The sequence below is a fragment of the Parasteatoda tepidariorum genome, chromosome 10 (genome assembly GCF_043381705.1).
Source record: "Parasteatoda tepidariorum isolate YZ-2023 chromosome 10, CAS_Ptep_4.0, whole genome shotgun sequence".
NCBI classification, from domain to species: Eukaryota; Metazoa; Arthropoda; class Arachnida; order Araneae; family Theridiidae; genus Parasteatoda; species Parasteatoda tepidariorum.
In genome coordinates, this window is record NC_092213.1 from 7131864 (window position 1) to 7152269 (window position 20406).

At 27.5% G+C, this 20406-nt stretch overlaps 2 protein-coding genes across 4 annotated transcripts in view; both read left to right on the forward strand.

The window, feature by feature from the left end:
- LOC107443704 (ATP-dependent RNA helicase pea) overlaps nucleotides 1-3427 on the forward strand; it is a 45951-nt gene extending 42524 nt beyond the window's left edge. For all 3 annotated transcript variants that reach the window (XM_043052094.2, XM_071186115.1, XM_043052097.2), the window contains exons 23-25: nucleotides 856-1052; nucleotides 1860-2039; nucleotides 3096-3427. In XM_043052094.2, coding sequence (XP_042908028.1) covers nucleotides 856-1052; nucleotides 1860-2039; nucleotides 3096-3318 — 600 coding nt within the window. In that variant the 3' untranslated portion in view covers nucleotides 3319-3427. The remainder of the gene's footprint in view (nucleotides 1-855; nucleotides 1053-1859; nucleotides 2040-3095) is intronic.
- Nucleotides 3428-7588: 4161 nt separating this feature from the next.
- The window catches only part of LOC107443708 (ATP-dependent RNA helicase DHX8), a 28927-nt gene continuing 16109 nt past the window's right edge, over nucleotides 7589-20406 (forward strand). Inside the window, exons 1-7 of the mRNA XM_043052099.2 lie at nucleotides 7589-7796; nucleotides 10636-10721; nucleotides 11643-11795; nucleotides 15338-15419; nucleotides 15575-15675; nucleotides 17716-17863; nucleotides 18143-18306. Of these exons, the coding sequence (XP_042908033.1) occupies nucleotides 7703-7796; nucleotides 10636-10721; nucleotides 11643-11795; nucleotides 15338-15419; nucleotides 15575-15675; nucleotides 17716-17863; nucleotides 18143-18306 (828 nt within the window). The 5' untranslated portion in view covers nucleotides 7589-7702. The remainder of the gene's footprint in view (nucleotides 7797-10635; nucleotides 10722-11642; nucleotides 11796-15337; nucleotides 15420-15574; nucleotides 15676-17715; nucleotides 17864-18142; nucleotides 18307-20406) is intronic.

Below are 20406 nucleotides of genomic sequence, written 5' to 3' on the forward strand. Positions count from 1 at the left end.
GTGAATGATAAATATCAATAAAACGATTTTTTTTCTTAGCTTTCACATTGTTATTTTCAATTCTCGATTATATTCCAGTGTGAAAAATTATAGCAGCTTAAAATACAACGCCACTCGAATTATCTCAAGTGTGCACAGTTTGGCCTGTTTAGCACGCTCAAATTAACTCAAGCTCACAAGTTAAGAGGTTAATGGATGGTGCATCAACCAGAAAAAAACTACTTTTTAAATCTGATTATTTGCAGTCAACAATTTAAAAAAAATATGCAAATTTTAAAAAAAGGGTAAACTTTCTGCCATAAGTAATTAAAAATTAGTTTAAATTTTAAAAAATAAAAAAGTATATTTAGGTCTAAAAAAATTTTCAGAAACTTAATAGAATTTTTGCATCGTTTAATTTCTACTTTAAAATGCATATACACATTTTATTTATTTATTTTAACTATGATAGTAGACAAGAAAGAACCACTTCATCATACTGATATTTCCTACTCTGTTATTTGTATAATGTGTAATAAATATAAATTTGTTAAAATTACATACCATAAAAAATATACCCATGAATGATTTAATTTATTTAAAGCAATTTAACCAATAAATTTTATTGTTGTTAATTGTCCGAATTTATTTTCAGATACTATATATTTTTCAAAATTACAAATTTTTCGAGATCATTATATTAAAATCTAACCAATGCTTAAAAAAATAATTATTATCAAATGTCCCAATTTATTTTGAGCTACTACGAATTTTTACATATTTTTTAAGACAATTTATATTAAAATCTAACAAATGTTTAAAAATCAGTTGTCCTAATTTATTTTCAGCGACTATATATTTTTAAATATTTTTCAGGACAAGCAAGCTTTAGCTGATCAAAAGAAGGCAAAATTTAATCAACCTGAAGGAGATCATCTAACACTGCTTGCTGTTTACAACTCATGGAAAAACAACAAGTTTTCTAATGCTTGGTGTTACGAAAATTTTGTGCAGATCAGGACACTGAAAAGAGCTCAAGATGTCCGGAAACAACTATTAGGAATCATGGATCGGTGAGCGTTTCTTTTTAAATCTTGACCTTTTAACTATTCATGGGATGTTAATGTTTCATACATATTTAGATGAAACTTGCTTGGAAAGTTAATGTAATGTCTCCTAGTTGTAAAATTCAAGAAAAAATTTCATGAAGTTAGATTTGTAATATTTTAAATATTAATCTAAGAAAATAAGTCAATTATTTTTTTTAATGTTTATTTAAAATATACCTAGTTGTGAATTCAATTAACTTCATGGATAAAGCTCCCCAGAAAATGTGTAAAAAAATTATTAAAATTATCTGAGTATAGTAGAATAATTGATAGAATGTGCTGTTAACTAAAAAAAGAAGAAAAGAAGAAAAAAAACAGGGAAAAGTCCCATTTGGAATTGTCTGAACTTCGACAAAACTCTATTTTCCGGATACTAGGAATTTTTCAGATAAAAAAAATAACAAATGCGGGATAATTAATCTCAATTATATGCAATAGCGTGTTCTTATAGGTTGATTGACATTTTTAAAAAAAACTAAAGAATGTTTTGTATGATAAAATATATATTTATAAAAAATAAACAAAATTGAGCAGAGGATAATTTGAGCTTTTCTCTTCCATGAATTAAGATATGTTTTTCTCTTCATTTTTTTTTTTTTTTTTCGAATATTGTGAGAAAATTTCAACAGAAATAAAAATAACATTAAAAAAACGAGCCTATAATTCAAAATGTAAATTTATTCTTACTTCAAGTTTCAATCAGGGAAACTTATCTGGGAAAATTAAAATTTTATTCATACATTTTTACATAATTTTAAACATTTATTTCAGACATAAATTAGATGTTGTATCGTGTGGCAAAACGACGGCTCGTGTTCAAAAGGCTATCTGCAGTGGTTTCTTTCGAAATGCAGCTAAGAAGGATCCCCAGGAAGGCTACAGAACTTTGGTAGATGGACAGGTTGTTTACATTCATCCTTCCAGCGCTCTATTCAATCGTCAACCAGAGTGGTAAGATTTCTTTCTAACTCCTTTTTTTTTTATTAGTGAAAAAAATACATTTTTGATTGGAAGGTGTGTCAGGTCAAATATACTTATTTTGCTATCATAATGATTATTAGCTGTGAATTAAATTTTTAGTTTAGATATATTTCCTCTGTATTAATTTTTAATACTTATTTATTTATTACAAATGACCAGAAAACAGACTGCAAAGTTACATTATTAATAATGTTGTAGTCATTTAAAAACTTTTATTTCAAAAATGATAAAGTATTTTATGATCGAAATATCTGTTCTCTTCGTAACACAATTTTTATACTCCTTTTTTACTGAATAAATAGACAAACTAATTCAAAAATTCACTTGGATCAGTACGGCTGCTAGCGAAAATAAGCTCCATTTATAAATAAAGTGAATTACCTAATTTTTTTAAATAATCAAACAAACCATTCCAGAAGTTCACTTGGTTCACTATATCGACTAACGAGAAAAAGCTCTGTATAAAGATAAGATGAATAACAATTGTGTTTAACATTAATTGCCAAAAATGACTAAAATAAATTGGGAATTCATTATTTGCAATGCATTTAAGACAGCTTTAAGTTTCTTTTCATAAATAGGCTTACACATTAATGTTGTTACCTCAGCATTAATGTTGTTGCCAAAAAAGTTTCCGGAAATGCCATAAATTTGTGTTAGATTAAATTTTCATTGCTTATCATTATAAATTAAAATGTTTTATATTTTTATATTAAATTGTAATTTGCTTTGTAGTTAGGTATGCAAAAAAGAATAAGAAAAGGAAAATTCAACTCCTTACTTTTAACTACAACTTCGTATTACTTACTTTTTACGCCCTAAAAATACTCCTTACACTTTTTTACCAACTTGAGGTTTAGAATTAAGTTGGGGTTTGTTTTTTTTTCTGTTACAAATACTCAAAATGTGTATTGTATTAATTTGGTTGTAATGCTTGATTTACTAAATGAATAGCTTAAAACAGGTGTAATAGACTCAGTAACTTTAAGGGCTTTTTTTAGTAAAAATACTCTACTCTATTTTTAGGGTTGTGTATCATGAATTAGTCCAGACTACTAAAGAATATATGAGAGAAGTTACAACAATTGATCCTAAGTGGATGGTTGAGTTTGCTCCTGCATTCTACAAATTTGCTGATCCAACTAAACTTAGCAAACACAAGAAACAACTAAGATTAGAACCTTTGTACAATAAATATGAAGAACCAAATGCCTGGAGAATATCAAGAGTCAGGAGGAGAAGAAATTAGAATAATCCTTCTTAAATTATTTGTGTACAAAGAATGTAAATATTTAGGGCACAGACTGTAAATACTTGAAGAATTATCCTTTGTAATGAATAAAGGGTGTTCCTTTTTATTTTTCTAGTTTTTTGAAATATTACATAATCAATGCATGCAAATGTTGGAGTATGGTGACTACAATATTATATACATAGCTGTCAATTCTACTGGATTAGCCAGTTTCTCCTGGTCTTCTGGTTTTATAAAAATTCTCCTGGTTTTTGTACATTTTAGAAAATTCCCTAAAATTGAGTTGTTTCCTAAAAAATCCCTATTAAAATAGAAATTTTGCACAGATTATTGGTTCTTTGAATATTGAAATAAGTATTACTAACACATAATGAAGCTAGCCTTGTGTAAAGTAATCAGTTTAAAACTTTTTTGTTCAAAAATGCTCACTTTATTTTTATTTCGAACTCCCTTTTTAAAATAATTGAAAAATGCCTATTACTATTCAAAATTATGAATTAGGCTAATACCTAACATTTCAAGTTCATTCGATTTCAGTCATAACTGGAAAATATTGCAGTTTTTCTATTTTGATGACTATAAAATGTATAATATGTGTATAATATTTAATACATTAGGCAATAATTATCATGAAATTTATATTATTTCTTAAAATCTACTGGATTTTTTTCCTATCCATGTTCACAGCTATGTATAAAGCTTTACCTGAGAGTTTGAGTAATTCTTTGTAAGACTATTCTATTTAATTTGAAACTTTGAAGTACCAAAATAAGTTTACAAAGTAAACTTTATCATCAAGGATAATTTCACTTCTTTCAAGTTCCTCAACTATAATAGATAATTAAATATTTTGTATCATTAAAAAAAATTTTATAAATATAAATTTACTCAATGAATTATTATGATCTGTGATTCTGAATTGTTACTATTTTTTTCAAAGTATTCATTTTACGAACTGAATATATATTTTATTTTTTCAAACATTCTAAATATTAAATATTTTTTAAAATATTCTTTACAATTGTGATTCTTGAAAAATAAAGTAAAATTGGTTCTGATTATCCAGAATTCTGGAGTAAAACAGTTGCATTGTTCATATTCATAATGTCCTATTTGCAAGAGTTTAGAAATTTAAAATGTTGAAATACGTTATAATTTAACATGAGTTCAATCGATAATACCTTGCAGAAACAAAACTTAATTCACTTAAATTTGAATTAACGATTGTAAAAGAATAATATTCGTTAACAATTCGTTAAGAAATCCTTTACTACTCATCCATTGAATTGGTTGTAAAAAATGAAAAAAAAATACATCTTTATCTTCCCTTCTTCTTTTTTGTAGTTATTGAATAAGCTTTTCCGTATATGCTAAACGTTGAGCTAAAACAAATTAGTTTCTTGAGGGCAATATAGAGTCAACTAACTTATTTCTTGTTTTTTCTAAATCCTTAAAACTCGTGAAACAAATTCTGTCATGAACTTGAGATACAGATAGATTGAGTTGGTGCAACTATTTTTTGTATAAATGTTTAAGCGACAAAGAAAGGTTAGTAATATCCTCCTAAGTAACTAAGTTGATGTCAATAAGGGCATTCTTGAATTGAAAATAAGTTTCTCTATTTAAAATAACACATTCAAATATCAGCAATAATAATTTTGAGATTTTAAATAAAAACTGCAATTCATTGTATATATATATATTTTTTTTTATTCATTGAATTATATTGGGAATTTACTATGTTTTTTTTATGCATGCAACAAAAATGTAGCTTTTAAATTATGAGATTGCCAAAAGCTTTACTCTTAAGTCATATTTCTTTTATTTTTTTGATAATTCTTTAACTTGCTCAAAAAATCTTCTATTTAAGCCTGAAATCAAGTGTAGTATTTATACTAACATTTGCTTAATTTAAGAAAAGATAGAATTTTGTTTTAAAAGCATTAAACAGCATAATGTAATAACATGTTTTCAACTTTGTGATATAAATGTAGATAAAAACATTCATTAGGATGAAAAATCTCAGGAGGATGTACTTATTGCATTTTTAAATTTCTAAAAAGAAATTTACAAAATTTCTAAACATTTATTTGAACTTCACCCCTTTTAATTAAGTCTTAACAATAAAAAATATTTCCAATTATGATAATGCACTAATGTTTGTGAATATTGCAATACCATGAAGGAATTATCAGAAGTTAATGAAATTTATTCCGTATTACTGATAGTAGTACAAATAAACATGTGCAAGTAGGGTTACATGTACAATTGCTTTGTAATTCTAATGATTTACAAGTTAACCTCTCTTCATTTCATGTAAGTTTGAGTTCAATTTGCATAATTCCTTCGTGGTATTGAAATTTTCACTGAAATCAGTGTAGTTATTGGTTAATATGAATAAAGGTACAAAATTGTAGCCTTTTGACACTTCTAGCATACTAACAATAGTTAGGTACAAAAAGCTTTTACTTATACTCGAGAAATCTATTGAAGCTGAAAAGCTGCACTTTCATATATACTGGATGGCCATGAGCTTGGTCATATAATATGCATCTAACTCATCCTATGCTTTTTCCAAGGTTATTCTTACTGTTACACGTTTCCTCGAATACTCTTCAAGTATGCATCGAACCACTGTAATATTTTTCATGATAATTCTACAGATTACTTTCACGCAATTTTATTTTAATGGGCAACTAGCCAAATTTTCATGCTAGTTAACTATTAACCAAGCTTATAGCCAAACCATAAATATTTTCCTCAAAAAGGCCTCATCTTTATAATCAAAAGCCTGTTCTGAAGCATGTGAAGAGGTTTTCCCTGTTTCTAAGATATTCACGAAGCAGAGCTTGAAACGTTATAGAACCAGTTGAAACATCTTTCCTTGCTTCTTAGTTTACCTTACTTATGAATCAAACAGAAACAATTAAGAGGCTCTGCTCCATTTGAGTTGTGTATTCAATAGTGATTATAATCTAAAATTAAATTGAGAAAATGTAGTTTTTGTTTGGATAATTTTTCTGTTTTGAAAATTCTTTAAAGTTTCAGGTATTTCTATGTTATTTACACATTTATAATACTTAAGATTTTGAAAATTATTTAAACATACTGCTTAAAACTATGTACAATAAAATTATATATAAAACCAAAAATATCAAAAAATTTTGTTTTTTAGTCAGTCTTTAAGTAATTATTTTATAAATCTTCAATCATTTTATGCAAAATGTTGCTTGCCATTTACGTCCCGCAAAGGAATGATAGTTAAGGCACTGTTTCACTAGTAGCGTTTGAGTTCACGCAGGTCGTCAGTCTACCAAAGCAAGGAAGCCAACCACCTACAAAATTGTGATGACATTTCTTAGGATCATCTTCAGAGATAATTCCCAGACTGTTGCTAATAGTTTAATTTGAAGCTCTAGTGAAATGTAAATAAAGTTCTACAATTACTTCATACCATTTACATTTTTTTTCTTCCAATGCCCACCTGGATAATGACCATGCGGTCAGTGCGCGGGTGGGTGACCACTTCGATCAGTCTGCGTAGGGACCGAGGGTGTGCGGTATGGGTCCTCGTTAAACTGTTCTACCGTAAAGTGTTCGACTTCGTGTGCAGGTCGTCGGGATACCGAAGCGGGGGTGCCATCCCCTCTGCAGAGGGGATCAAAATTGTGATGGCATGTTTTCGGATCATCCTCAAGGATGTTTCACAAACCGTCGCCGATAGCCCATTGCGCAGCTCTAGTGCGACGTAAATGAACAACCACAATAATGACCTAGGTCATACAGGCATCTGAAGGGCAGATTTGTTGGCCTCTCTTTCAGGGGCACCATATTAGGTGGGCCAACGTTGCTCCCACCATGCCTTGCCCGGGATTCGAACCCAGAACCTTTCCGGTGCAAAGGCAATTCCCTAACCCCTACACAGGCCGGTCGGCAAGCCATTTACATAATAGAAAGGAAAATTTTTTTTAATAATAACGAAACCGAAACTTTGACTAAGGGACTATTCTAACTATGAATATCCTCATGCGTATTTGATGAATGTGAATGAGATAAAAATAGTGATCCGTGAAAAACTTTCTAATCAACATGCTCTCATTCGTTTGCGATTCGCGCAACTCTGATCTCTGCGTACAAAGAAGTTGAAAAATTATGAGGTTGCAAACTTTGCGTCCCTGAATTCGCATTTACATATTTTTACATAAGTGAGAATGGCTCTAGCGTAATGCAAGCAAAGTCATTACAGAAATAAGTAACCGGAAGTATTGCAAATCTAAACAAATAAATTGTAAGACAGGAAATCGAATGCAATAAGTGCAAAGCACTATCTTTCTTAAATTCAATGAAATTTATTGTTCTTTAAACTTATAATTTTTCTACAATGGCTGAATTACGAAAATTAGAATATATTTCAGTTGTGAAAAACATTGCTACTGAACTTTATAATCATTTAGGAATTAGCGACACAGATTTAGGTTTGCCTCAATAATTCATTTAAATGTTTTATTTCTATTATTATTTCGTGGGCCTTGCATTTTTTAATACTCATTAGTTTGTTTAAAATAATATAATTTCGTTTGAGTGTTTTCGCATGAATGTTTTGATCAGTAAACTTAAGTCATTCTTAGTGGTCATTACTAACTAGTATTTAGTATTTTAAAGAGAAATTTATTATTTTGTATTATTTTTAGTTTACTACTTAGTTTTGAGAAAAATCTTTCCGTATCGTGATCTGTGGCAGAATAATCGCCAAGTCTTGGAAACTTCCGGGCAGTGACCCCGCGAGAAACTAAAAAAAAAACATCACAGGAAGGGACTAATTCGAAAGGTATAACTCGTAGTCACCCCCAGCTCAAACATCTACATGTTTTTTTTTAAGGTGTGCAAGTTTAAAATCTATTTGACTCCTTGGCGATTGTAGTTGGCGCTACAGATCCCCCATTATTCTGATAAATACAAGATTCATTTATGGTTTAAATCCTTAAAATGAACTATACACTTAAGAGAAAGACCTGCACTTTATTAAAATGCTGGGTTCACAAAATTTTGATTTCTTCATTAAAAAATCTTTTTTTTTTTTTTTAAATTTAAATATAATATTTTATAATTAAAATATATTTAAAACAGGTATAAACATGTATATTATCTTAAACTGGTCTAGAGGTCCTAAGTCATATTTGTATCTATATGACCTCAAAGAATAATCCATAAATTCTGCAAAAAAATAATTTTTTAAGAAAATTTTCTCATAGGTACTTGATTTGTAACCAAGTCAGTTGCACACAATAAACTAAGAAAGAGAACACATAAAAGGGAAACAATTTAACGAGTGTAATACGTAATGACGGTAAGTACAACAGGTTGTAGCCAACCATTCTCACCAAGTACAACAAAAAGTTAATAAAACTTCAGTTAAAGCTAACACTGTTGTTATGGACATAAAAAAATAGTTCCGTAAAGCGTTAACTGTATTCATTATAAAATCTTTTACCATAGTAACTATTTTTGTTACCTATTATCACAATTAATTCTAAATTACCTCTGTAAGTAATAGTATGGGAATTTTTTATACCCCAATGGATGCTTATACTGTAGGGGGAGGTTGGACCTCTGGACATGGGCAAAATTAAGAACATGTATTTCATAAAAATTATTTAAAAAAGTACTTTAAATTCACTTTGTCTACAAATATTTATTCAATTAATTTCAGTTCCAAAATTTAGACTGAATTAGTTTTATTCTCATTAATAAAATTATTCAGGAACATTGTTTTGTACAGTACAGAACCCGTTATCCGGAAATCAGAAAACCAAAAAACCAGAACGAAATTCAATAAATTTTCCCGCCATTTTTTTAAAAAAAGATTTTTTTTTCCTCATAAGATTTTAGGATTTTTCTTTCTTTTTTGAAAGATGTTCACCTTACCATCATTTTGGAAATAATCATTAGTGTATTACTTCATCTTCTTTTTAAGATTATTTCCAAATTTCTTTTTTTAGTTGGGTTTAACAATAAAAAAACGGCTTTTTGAAGCGATTCCGAAAACCGGAAAAATCAGTTATCCGGAATAGCGATGGTGCCAATCGTTCCGGATAATTGGTTCCCTACTGTACCTTTTATTCAATGGAAACAAAATTTAGTTCTGAACTAAAAAAAAAAAAGAAAAAAAACATTGTAAGCATAATATTTTACCTCTACACTCATAAAAATTATACAAATTTGGTGTCTTTGTATATTTAAAAAATAATTATAAGAAAAGCTTACTTTTATCAAACATTACATTCTTTTTAAGGAATTATGATGAAAAACATAAATTTTTCAGGCATAGGATTGTGCCTGTATGTTTTGTAACATGTCAGTATGTTTTTTAATGTGTCTGTATGTTTTTTAATGTCTCATTGTATACTAAATTTGTGCCAAATAGTAATTAAAGTATTCTTTATATCAAACAAATGATTTTAAATAGTAATTCATGAAGATGATACAGGTAATTCTTATTTTTCATGAGTCCCTTTTAAGAAGTATCAGGCTTTTCATTGCATAGTTATCGCTTGATATGACTTTTCATAACTTTAATTTCCTATGAATTATATTAAACAATTATATTTTGTTTCATTATGCAAAATCAATTATTAATAAATTAGTTTTTTAGTACCAAAAATATTTTATTAATAAAATTCAATAAATAGTTGTGGGCTGTCAGAATTACCTTATATTTTTTTATAGACCTAGGTATTATATTCATCTTTAAAAATAGATATTTAATTTTAAGTAATTAAGAATATAATGCTATAGCTGTATGATATAACATTTATCCTACAATATTGTATCTGGTTGCATTTTTGTTACATGGTCCAACGTGCTTCAAGTGGTGAACCAAGCTACCATTCCGGCCTTGGGGTCCACTCTTCAATTCTTTTTTTTTAAAGAATTATTATTAAAAAATATTACCGAATGATTTATCTTATAATAAAATGATTTATCAATTATTATGATTCTTATGATTATTAATGTAATTATTATTAAATGATTTATTATTATCAATGATTAAATGAAAATGATTTTCTTGTAAGAAAAATCCAACAATTTTTTAATCAAGATAAAGATTAAAAAGTGGATTAACTAAACTTCCTATACTAACCTTTTATTTTCCACCTATACTGAACTTTTTTTCCAAATTAATTTAACTGTCACTTAGCACGTTCATTCAACAAACCTAAACTAATGTTTGAAGCTTGGCACAAATACTCAACTTTTATCTAGGCAATTTTCCTTATTCATTTTGGTTTATTAATTTATTTTATCCATTTACAGCTGAATTTGTTATATCATTAGCTGAAAAGAATGATACTCATGAAACATTCAAGAGAGCTTTGGAAGAAAATGGTGCTACTTTTTCGGTATGTTGATTTTTTATGGTATTGTAACTGTATAATTTTTTGCATGTTAACAAAAAGTTTTAATCATATTTCATAACTGTCTTTATTTACCTTAAAAAATTATTTTAGCCTTAAAAGTTAAAAGCAAGTGTTACTTTTAAATTTATATAATTACTTTCAGTTAATAAGGCATTTCTCTTTTCACCTTGATCAATTTGCTACTATATATATGTTTTATCTTTATTTTGAACTTAAAAAAAGAAGAAAATAAAAAAAAGAATTTTTTTTTTTTTTTTGATATCAGAAGTTATATATTTTTTAAATACTTTTGAAAAATTATTTTTAATAATTTTCTTCTCTTGTCATTATTTTTTATTATTTTCCATTTTTTCTCAATATTTTAGCTTTTATATATATATCTTTTAGTCTATTTTTTTGGCTTTAAGTTACCCATTAACTGACATTTTTAATTTCTCCCTTTTATAAAAGCGTGAGAAATGCACTCCCTCAGCTTTTTAGCAGACCAATTATAATTATAAATTTTTCCCTGAGATCTAAAACAATAAAGGGAAAAACTTATACTACTTTCTCTAGGATAAAATCTCAAGCACACATTTTTTGAAGCCCGATTTAGGCTCTGCCAATGCTTGAAAATTATTTAAATAGACAATGTGAAGCCATGTCATCTCTTTAAAATGACTTAAACTTAATCTTCCTTCCAACTTTTTGCCTTCATTCCTGAACATTCAACCATGGCTGTCATTTATTATTGATGATATATTATCGCTTGTCTTTTTCAGATCATTTATTGTTAAGCATATTAGGCTATTTGCAGACTTCTTAATTTTTTATGTTTAAAAGTGCTGATTAATTATTTCTTAGTTTGAATTTTTTTTAAAAGTCATACATTATGGAAAATATTTTTTTCATTTCTACTCTCAGGATTCATTAATTGCTATTGTGTTGCGTCGCATTAAGACTATGATGCCAAAAAGATCATTGGAGGCAGAGGATCCATCAGAAATGAGTGCGGCTTCCAGAAGCGAAGAAAATCTTCATTTTTCAGTTATTGCTACTAATGATGATAAAGTTAAGGTAAGTTATGAAAAAATTCAAAGTCTAAATAAAACTTTGAATATGATTAGATTTCCTTCCAGTATTTTACTTCTGTAATCAAAGACAAAAAGATACGACTTTATTGTTGAATTCTATTTTACTTGTTGTATAATATATCTAATGGAAAGAGTTAATACTTTTAACTCATATATGATAATTTAAAGGCTTAAAATTTTTTTTTAATTTTGCTTTTAAACATTTTTGTATTATGGCGACATATTTTTATTCTTTCGATATCTGACTATACATTGTTATTACTAATTACTGCAGCTCCTATGTTAGAAATATTTAATAAATTTCATGGAAACTTTTTATTATCGATATTTTAGAGGATTCAACTAAACCATTAAATTTGATTTAAATTCTAAATTTGATTCTAATGCTTAATGTTTGAAGTCATTTTGTAGTCTTTTTTTCCTTGTTCTTTATTCTTGTTTCTCATTTCAATTTTTAAAACAAAAGTAATAAGTCTTGATTTAAATTATTCACTTTTTACAGAGATAATTTATAATTTCTTTCATTTGATTTACACTTATTATGTTTTTATTCACAATTTTAAATTCTGTTACAGCGTTAGTAAATAAATAGGTAAATATTGCTTTTGAACAGAACAGTTATTACATCTTTAATTTTCCGATTGTTATATTTTCTAGCGACTGAGTATGCTAACATTTTTATGTGGTTTAATGCCTAATTTCTAAGAGATTATAATAAAAATTTCTTGGAACAACACTTATGCATCTATTTAATGAAATCTTAAATGCATTGATGAATGTCCTAAATATTTGTTACATATCATTATTTCTCACTTACACCAGAAAATGTCAACATTCAGCTAAAAAAATAATTATGTTTTAATTGTTGTTCATTTAATACTTTGAATGATTATGTATACTAATGAACTTTAGCATTTGCTAGTGTAATTGACAAATAATGATATTTTAATGATATCCTCAGTGGTAGACTGATCATGGGTTAGAGTCCTCTTGCCGTAAGGCTAACCATGGGAGGTTCTCTTGGTTTTCCTCTCTATGTATCCCAAATGCGGATTAGTTCCATAATAAAAAAGTCATCCATGAAGGCAAATTTCTCCCAATACTTAATCCAGGAGTTCCCTTTTCTTTTGGATTGGGTTCAAAATTACAAGGCTACGGAGTTGAACATTAGTAGTCGTAAACACGAAATTGGATCGGCTATTCAACGACGGTTATAAAATAATGATATTAAACTAATATTTTAGACATTCACCAAAGTCATTCACTTTGGTAGACGTTCTTATGTAAATTTTGACATTCACTAATTTTCAACTTTTACTATAAAATTTATTAGTATATGAATATATTTTTTTTTTTAATTTTTATTCTACATCACCCCAAGACATTTTATTTTTGTGTATGCATTTAAGAGATGAGGCAATTTACTTTTTTAATGTACAACTTATACTTTTTATTCGTGTTAAACCTTCATTTTTAGGTTTCTTATTATTTTAGTTGGGTTTTTTTTAAGGGATAATTTAGTTTTTCTTTAAAATTGATATCCCTTAAGAATGCATGATTATCAAGTATTTCTGAAAATGTTTAGGTACCTTGGTCAAATAAATCCGGCTTTTAATTTATATTTAAAACATACTTGTTTTTTACAGATAGCGATCAGAGAGAGAATGCCTACTGAAGCACTGATTCACTTGCTTCAGTTGAATATTATGTCATTGTAAGTTAGTACTTAAGCTCTTTTTTTTTAAATCAAAGTTTGAAGTTTTTCATTATTTTGAATAAAGTTTTTCTAGTCAAATTTTGATGGTCAAATTATTTAAGGCATCTTTTTCACTGCAAAACTCATTTGTTAAAAGGAGTATATGCTTTTATTTATTATTTATAAGTCAATGTTTGCTACTTGAATATATTTTTCGAAACCCGTAAGAAAGTTTAAACTGTTTTCAAAGATGAATTTCAAATGGTAATTTATTTCTACTTTTTTCATAAAATTTTTTATCTTTTAAATATTTGAAATATATTTATTTTGTGTTTTAGTTTTTTATTAATATTTTCAAATAATAAAAAGTTGGATTTTAACTGCATCCTGTAAGCTTTTTTAAAAATATTTTAAGAGATAATGAAAGAAAAGTACTGATTGTCTAGTTTTAAGGTTTTTTAACTTTCCCATACTAATGTAGCAGGTAGGATTTTATTTTTGATGTATAAAATATTGAGCTGTAGAATATTAGAATAAAAAGTTTGTTACAAGTAAAAAATGGTGAGAAAATTAAAAATTGAGCCTAGAGAGTAGAGGAGGTAGTCTAAGTAGAGGGCATCTAATGCAATTTTATAAGTACTTAACACTTTTAGTTAAATTTTTTATATCTATATTTAATATAACACTAGGGGTTTCGCGTTTGGCTGACCACCTAACCGGAACATCTGCTCCTGCACCCCAGAGCCCAAGGTCAAGAAAACTGAGATGGGCACAGTAGGCCTTCCCCCTCTATGGGCTGTAGTGCCACCTAGTTTTAGTTAGTTTAGTTGGTTTTTTATATTTAATATGGATGGTAAATTTGCTGCATATTTGATTAAACTTTCAAAATTATGTTATGAGAAAAAATGTATCGTAAATGTTTAGTATATTTTTTAGAACCTTTTAAAAGTTTAGTTTTAATGCCTTTTTAAAAATATTTCTTGAGAATTAGTTTCAATCATCTGTTTTGTGATCATATCATTTCTAAGTTCCCATACAAATGTTTAATTTGTTTTCACTTAATGGAATTATTTTTCATATTTCTAAAACTATTTTGTTCTTCAAAACATTGTCACCCAAGAATATCAAGATCTAGTGATTTCGAGATTTAGGTTACTAATACAGTTGACATCTTGTTGTGCACCCTGGAGTTTGAAAATGTTAAAGGTTTTGTTTAGCCACTTACTCAAAATTTCTGAAGGTTTTAGTAATTTAATAACAAGCAATTTTATGAATATATTGTCCTTACTTACTTTTTTCATGAATTTTTTTGACATTTTTCAAAAAATCATATTATAGGTTTTATTTAACTACTAACCAAAAAATGCTGAAGGTTTCAGTAACTTACTAACCAAAAATTGTGTCCCTTCCTCCTTTTTTTCAAAATTCGTGTTTGCCATTTTTAAAAAATCCCACGACTGTTTTACTGAAATCTAAAATTCTAAAAATGACAAAGAATGAATAACATGCTATAAAAAGTCACTCATAATCATATGTCACTTACTCATATTTACATTCTGCTGTATCCCTATATAATTAAAAAATCCTTTATACTATTTTTTTTTTTTTTTGTCAAAAAGTTTAAGTATAGATGTTATGGTACTTATACCAAGTTCTCAATCCTGAAAATTTTTTATTATCTTCCTCAAAATTTATTTAAAAATATTTGTTTGGCATAATTTTAATTTAATTTGTACTCTATGTTTATTCTGGTCTATTTTTGACAAAAATGTATTCCCGTGTTTATATGTTTAAATTACTCTTTTTCATAATTTTAATTATTTTTACAGAAGCCTACCTCAAGTTGTTTGCACATACCTGAGCTACCCATTCATGATGTAGATACAAGCGAGGAATCAAAAGAGGAAGATGGTATGGGTTTATCATTTTATTGACTAGAATTATATCCTGTCCCTTATTTTAAATTATTTGATTTTATGTGTTTATTAAATGAAACAACTGAAATTACAAATATGTATTAATGATTGATTTATATTTACTCATTTAAAATTATTTTTTAAATTTAGATGAGGATATTGAAATTGAACTTGTTAAGGATAATCCACCCTTCTTGTCTTTGCTTGATGTGGAAAATGTACAAGATCTTACACCTATCAGAATTGTTAAAGTGAGTTTTCTTGATTACATTGATGAAAATTGTACTGTATATTTGAAAGGAGAGAAAAAAAACGCTTGTTTGCATTTATTTATTTATTTTTTACCTTGTGATTTCTTTCTTCGTTATTTTTTTTTTTAAATTTGCTTTTTCATTTTTATATAACTAACTTCCCATTATATTTAACTCTTTGAGATATTAGCCCCTTTCAAATTCTCTGAAAATCTTCCTGCCTTGTGTACTAATATGAGAGAAACTAATAAATTTTTGTATGGCCTAATTTTTTTTCTTAGAATTTATATACATTCCATTTCATTCATGCAGTTTTTTTTTTCTTTTTTGTATAAAATTTTTTTAAAAATATACTATAATTTTTCTCATTGACCCTGCCCTATTTAGTTTTGTTGTATTGTTGAAAAAAATTATCTTTTTTCTTATTCTTAATTTTTTTTTAGTTTAATTTAGAGTGCCTCTAAAAAACCTTTCTGTGTAAAGGAAATATGTTGAGATAAAATCCAAAATTAATTGTACATAACATATTGAAAATCATTTTTTGAAAAAGGTAAATTTTTAAAAAAGTGTTTTTATATTTCTGACAGCCCTCTAGAAAAATTTCTGCGTTTGAAACTGTATTTTTATTTAATGAAATCTTTGTTAATTTAAAATGAGTTATTAAATATGTTAACAAATTCTTTTCTTTATCCCATTTTGAAAACCCACAATAAGTCAGAAGTTTAAATTGTTTGTGGAATTCTATGTGACAAAGATTCAGTAGAAAACTACTTGTTTAGATGCCCTTAATAAAAGGGTATAATCATTGGAAGGGGCAAATAAAAACCCAATTTGAAAAACACACATATAGACACCTTGGCGAGATGTATATTAAAAAAGAGAATTCTAATTCCAGATTTTAAATTAATATTTTGTATAAACTCTAGTGGATAATATTCTATGGTATTAAAATTTTAAAACTTTTTTTTTTCTTTAGCAATTTAATGTTATTAATTAATTTTTTGAAAATCATTCATAAATCATAAAATGTTTTTGTTATTTTTAGTAACTACAGCGGAACCTCAGTTTTACATTCTCGTTTCGCACATTATCTCACTTACTACATTATTTTCTGCTAGTTTGTAAGAATTGCCTATTCTGATTATATTAAATTAACCCAGATTTTACCTAACCCTTCTTTTAAACATTCCCGTTTTATGCATTTTTTTAACAGATCAAAATCGTTTTTTCTCTAGAAAGCTTGCACAAACTAAAAGAGGGAAAAAAATAGTTTATGAGCTGTTTTTTCTGACATTTTTCTATTGTATCTCATTGTCCTTTTATCTGTGAGAGGATTTCTCCCTTGAGTCGAATTCAGAAAGGTTCTGGGATGCACAAAGCCCAGGAAGAGTAGTTAAAAAAAAGTATTGGAGCTAAAAATTGTAAAATTTGTTAGAGAACTTTTTTTTAGCTTACTTAAACTAATTTACAATGAATCAGAAAATAATAAATTTATATTCAAAAATTATTTGTGTTTGTTAGAAATTAAATAATGTCAAAAGTACGATTTTTATAATAGTAAAAATAAATAAATTAATGTTTTCTTTTCCTTTGAAAATGTAGTTTTTAAATAAATCGTGTTCTACCTGATAGGCTAGATAACTTGTCTTCTGGGATATTCACTGTCCACTATTGTTGTATTAGTGATTATTTTTGATTATAATTGATTATTTTTGATTGAAATTTATGCTTTTTTGAATAAACAAATTTTAGAGGAATAAGCATTTTGTTCAAATTTTAGCACTGTGGGGAAACTCCTAGTGCAGAGGATGTAACAATAGTGCACCATTGCTGCAATGAAAGTGTCAAGCGTTTGTATTCATCTTTTAATTGAAATCTGAATATGAAAGTTTGTTACTAATGTATGTTGTTCAAACAATCTGAACTAAATTATAGTGTAGCTATTAACCTCAAAGTTGCTACATTGTTAGTCTAATTATTTCTCTCTATGCATATTACATAATTGTAGAATATTGACTAAGTATATTATTATTTTAACAGAATCCTGATGGTTCTTTAGCTCAAGGTGCCATGATACAATCAGCCCTCGCAAAAAATAGAAGGGAGCAAAGACTGCAACAACGAGATGCTGAAAAGAATTCTATTACTACTGAATTGAGCAAACAATGGATTGATCCATTACCACATGGTATGAAATTTTATTTAAAACTTATTTGAATAAATAAAAACGAGTTCTTTACTTTTTGATCTTATAGTAATCTTAAAACTATACTAATAAAATCATTTCATTCATAAAATTATTAAAGCCTGGTAAAAAAAAGTTACAGAATTTTCAAAACATTTTGTTACTTTTTCTTTTGCCTGATGTTTTTTTACATTTATTCCACAATATGCACTTCATTTTTTTTCTCTGATGGTTTGTAAATTATATTGAGAATAATTAATATAATATTTTGTGTTATTTCAGCTGAAGGCATAAAAAGTTCTGGATTGTCTACTGATGATTTTCCTGAATGGAAAAAGCATATAATAGCTGGCCCTAAAGTGTCTTATGGCAAAAAGACCCAATTGAGTTTATTAGAACAAAGACAAAGCCTTCCTATTTATAAATTAAAAGATGATCTTGTGAAGGTATATTTTAATTACGTTTTTTTTTATTATTTAAAACAGTAGCATTTTTCAATGTGTGTTAGTAGAAATCTTCCAGTACAACAGCAGAATTTGCAGATTACACAGTAATTGCTTATTATTTTTCATCTTAGATTATTTTTTTGTAAAAAAAAAAGTCTTAAAAATTGCATAGAGATAGAACAGAAAAGTCATTTTGAGACCACTAAACTTATTCAAGTACTATCTGTTATGTTTTAACTAAAAAAAAAAATTCCTAATCTTCAGAGGTATAAGCTAAAGGAAATTGACGATTTACCAAAATTCTAATTATTTCTTTAAATCAACTGAAATTTAGTAAGGTGAAGAATTAAAACATTACTAATTTCTGAAAATTCTGGTTGTTTGGTTATAGACTATATAGGGATTTATTTCCTTCTTTAAAAGTTTGTATAATATATATATGTATATATATATATATGTAATATAACCCAAATTTTTATCAAGATAATTTTTTTGTGCAAAACATCTATCTTATATTAAAAATGAATGTTAGATTAGGCATAATTTTTTCAATAATAACATTGGAGATTTTTGTTTATTTATTTATTTTTATTTCTGTTGCATGATATTTTTTAAGGGATCTTGGATACTTTCGTATCACTGATTTTAAATATACTATTAGTTTTGCTCTCTAAGCTGCAGCCTTTTTCATGACATTTTTAATCTATATTTTGTCAAAACTTATAAGTTTGAAAACGTTATATTTAACAAAAGGTCACATAATTATTGCTACAAACTTGCTTTGCCACTTTTTATGAACTGTTTCTTCATGTGCTTCTGTACAGGTTATAACAGGAAAGTGCTCCTTGCAGTGTACGACAACATTTCGAGGCATGGGTTCCTATGAAATTTTAGGCCTGTCGATGCCCCCTAGCTCTCTATGAAGTTTGTTGCATCATTTATGTGATCTCCTGTTGTACACAATACTTTTAAACTTGTACATTTCAGCAAAAAATGGACTGAAAATGTCCTTTTTTTAAACAAATCTGTAGTTTAAGGAGCAAAACTAATTTCAAATTTGAAATCCTCCCTCCTGCATATGGCGAGATCGAGTATTTGTATAAATGCAAACAAAAATATATTTACCAGTGTAATGTATTGGATTGTGTTGGGGTTGTAGACAAATTTAAATTTGTGAGGACATTGCTGCAGATCAAATATTGAAAGAAATTTGCCTTTGTGAAAGACTTTTTGATGAAACTAACCCTCATTTGTATTACATGGACAGGAAAACCTCCCACGGTTAGCGTGATGGGAAGGGGACTCTAACCCATGATCCATCTACCACTGAGGATATTTTACATCTACACTGTAGTTGGTGCGATCTGGGTGTGGAATCCGTATCGACCAGCCATCACTTTAATTCAAACCTGGTTCACCTCATTGAAAAGCAAATACTCTATCATGTGAGCCACCACATCTCTTAGGTTATGATTTAACTTTTTTTTGCATAAAAATATCTTTTTGAAAATGATCTAAAATTTTAATTCTACAATAAATAAATATTTATTTAGTCAGTTAGGGTACGTTGCGTTTTTTAAAGGTGCTTATTTTCGTTTTTCAAAAGCCCTTAAAATTATTTATTTTCGTTTTTAAAAGCCCTTAAAGGTGCTTTTTTTGTGGAATGTTTTTAAAAAGTCCTTTGTTTCCCTTTTCTGAAATGCAATATTTTTTCTTTACCGTGTCGTTTTTCACCATGAATTATACAAAAAGCAAGGTTTTAACATCATTTCATTCAATGTTTTCACATTTCATTCAACCACAATCCATTTTAGTGTACTGCCAGTCTGTAACGTATGAAAGGGCAATTAATTATACATGTTTGATGAAATACTTGCAGGCCCGCATACGCATATGTGTATACTGAGCTAGATTTGGTGGGAAGAATTCTTGCATGTGCAACTATGCTCATAATTTTGAATCAAAATAAATTTTTTTTTTACGTAATTAAATTAAGTAATTTAAAAAATAGACTCAACCACTCAATATGGAATATATTTAAAAATGTGCATAAATTGTTTTTGTGATAGCTAACATAATCAAGAAAAAGAGTTCTCTTTC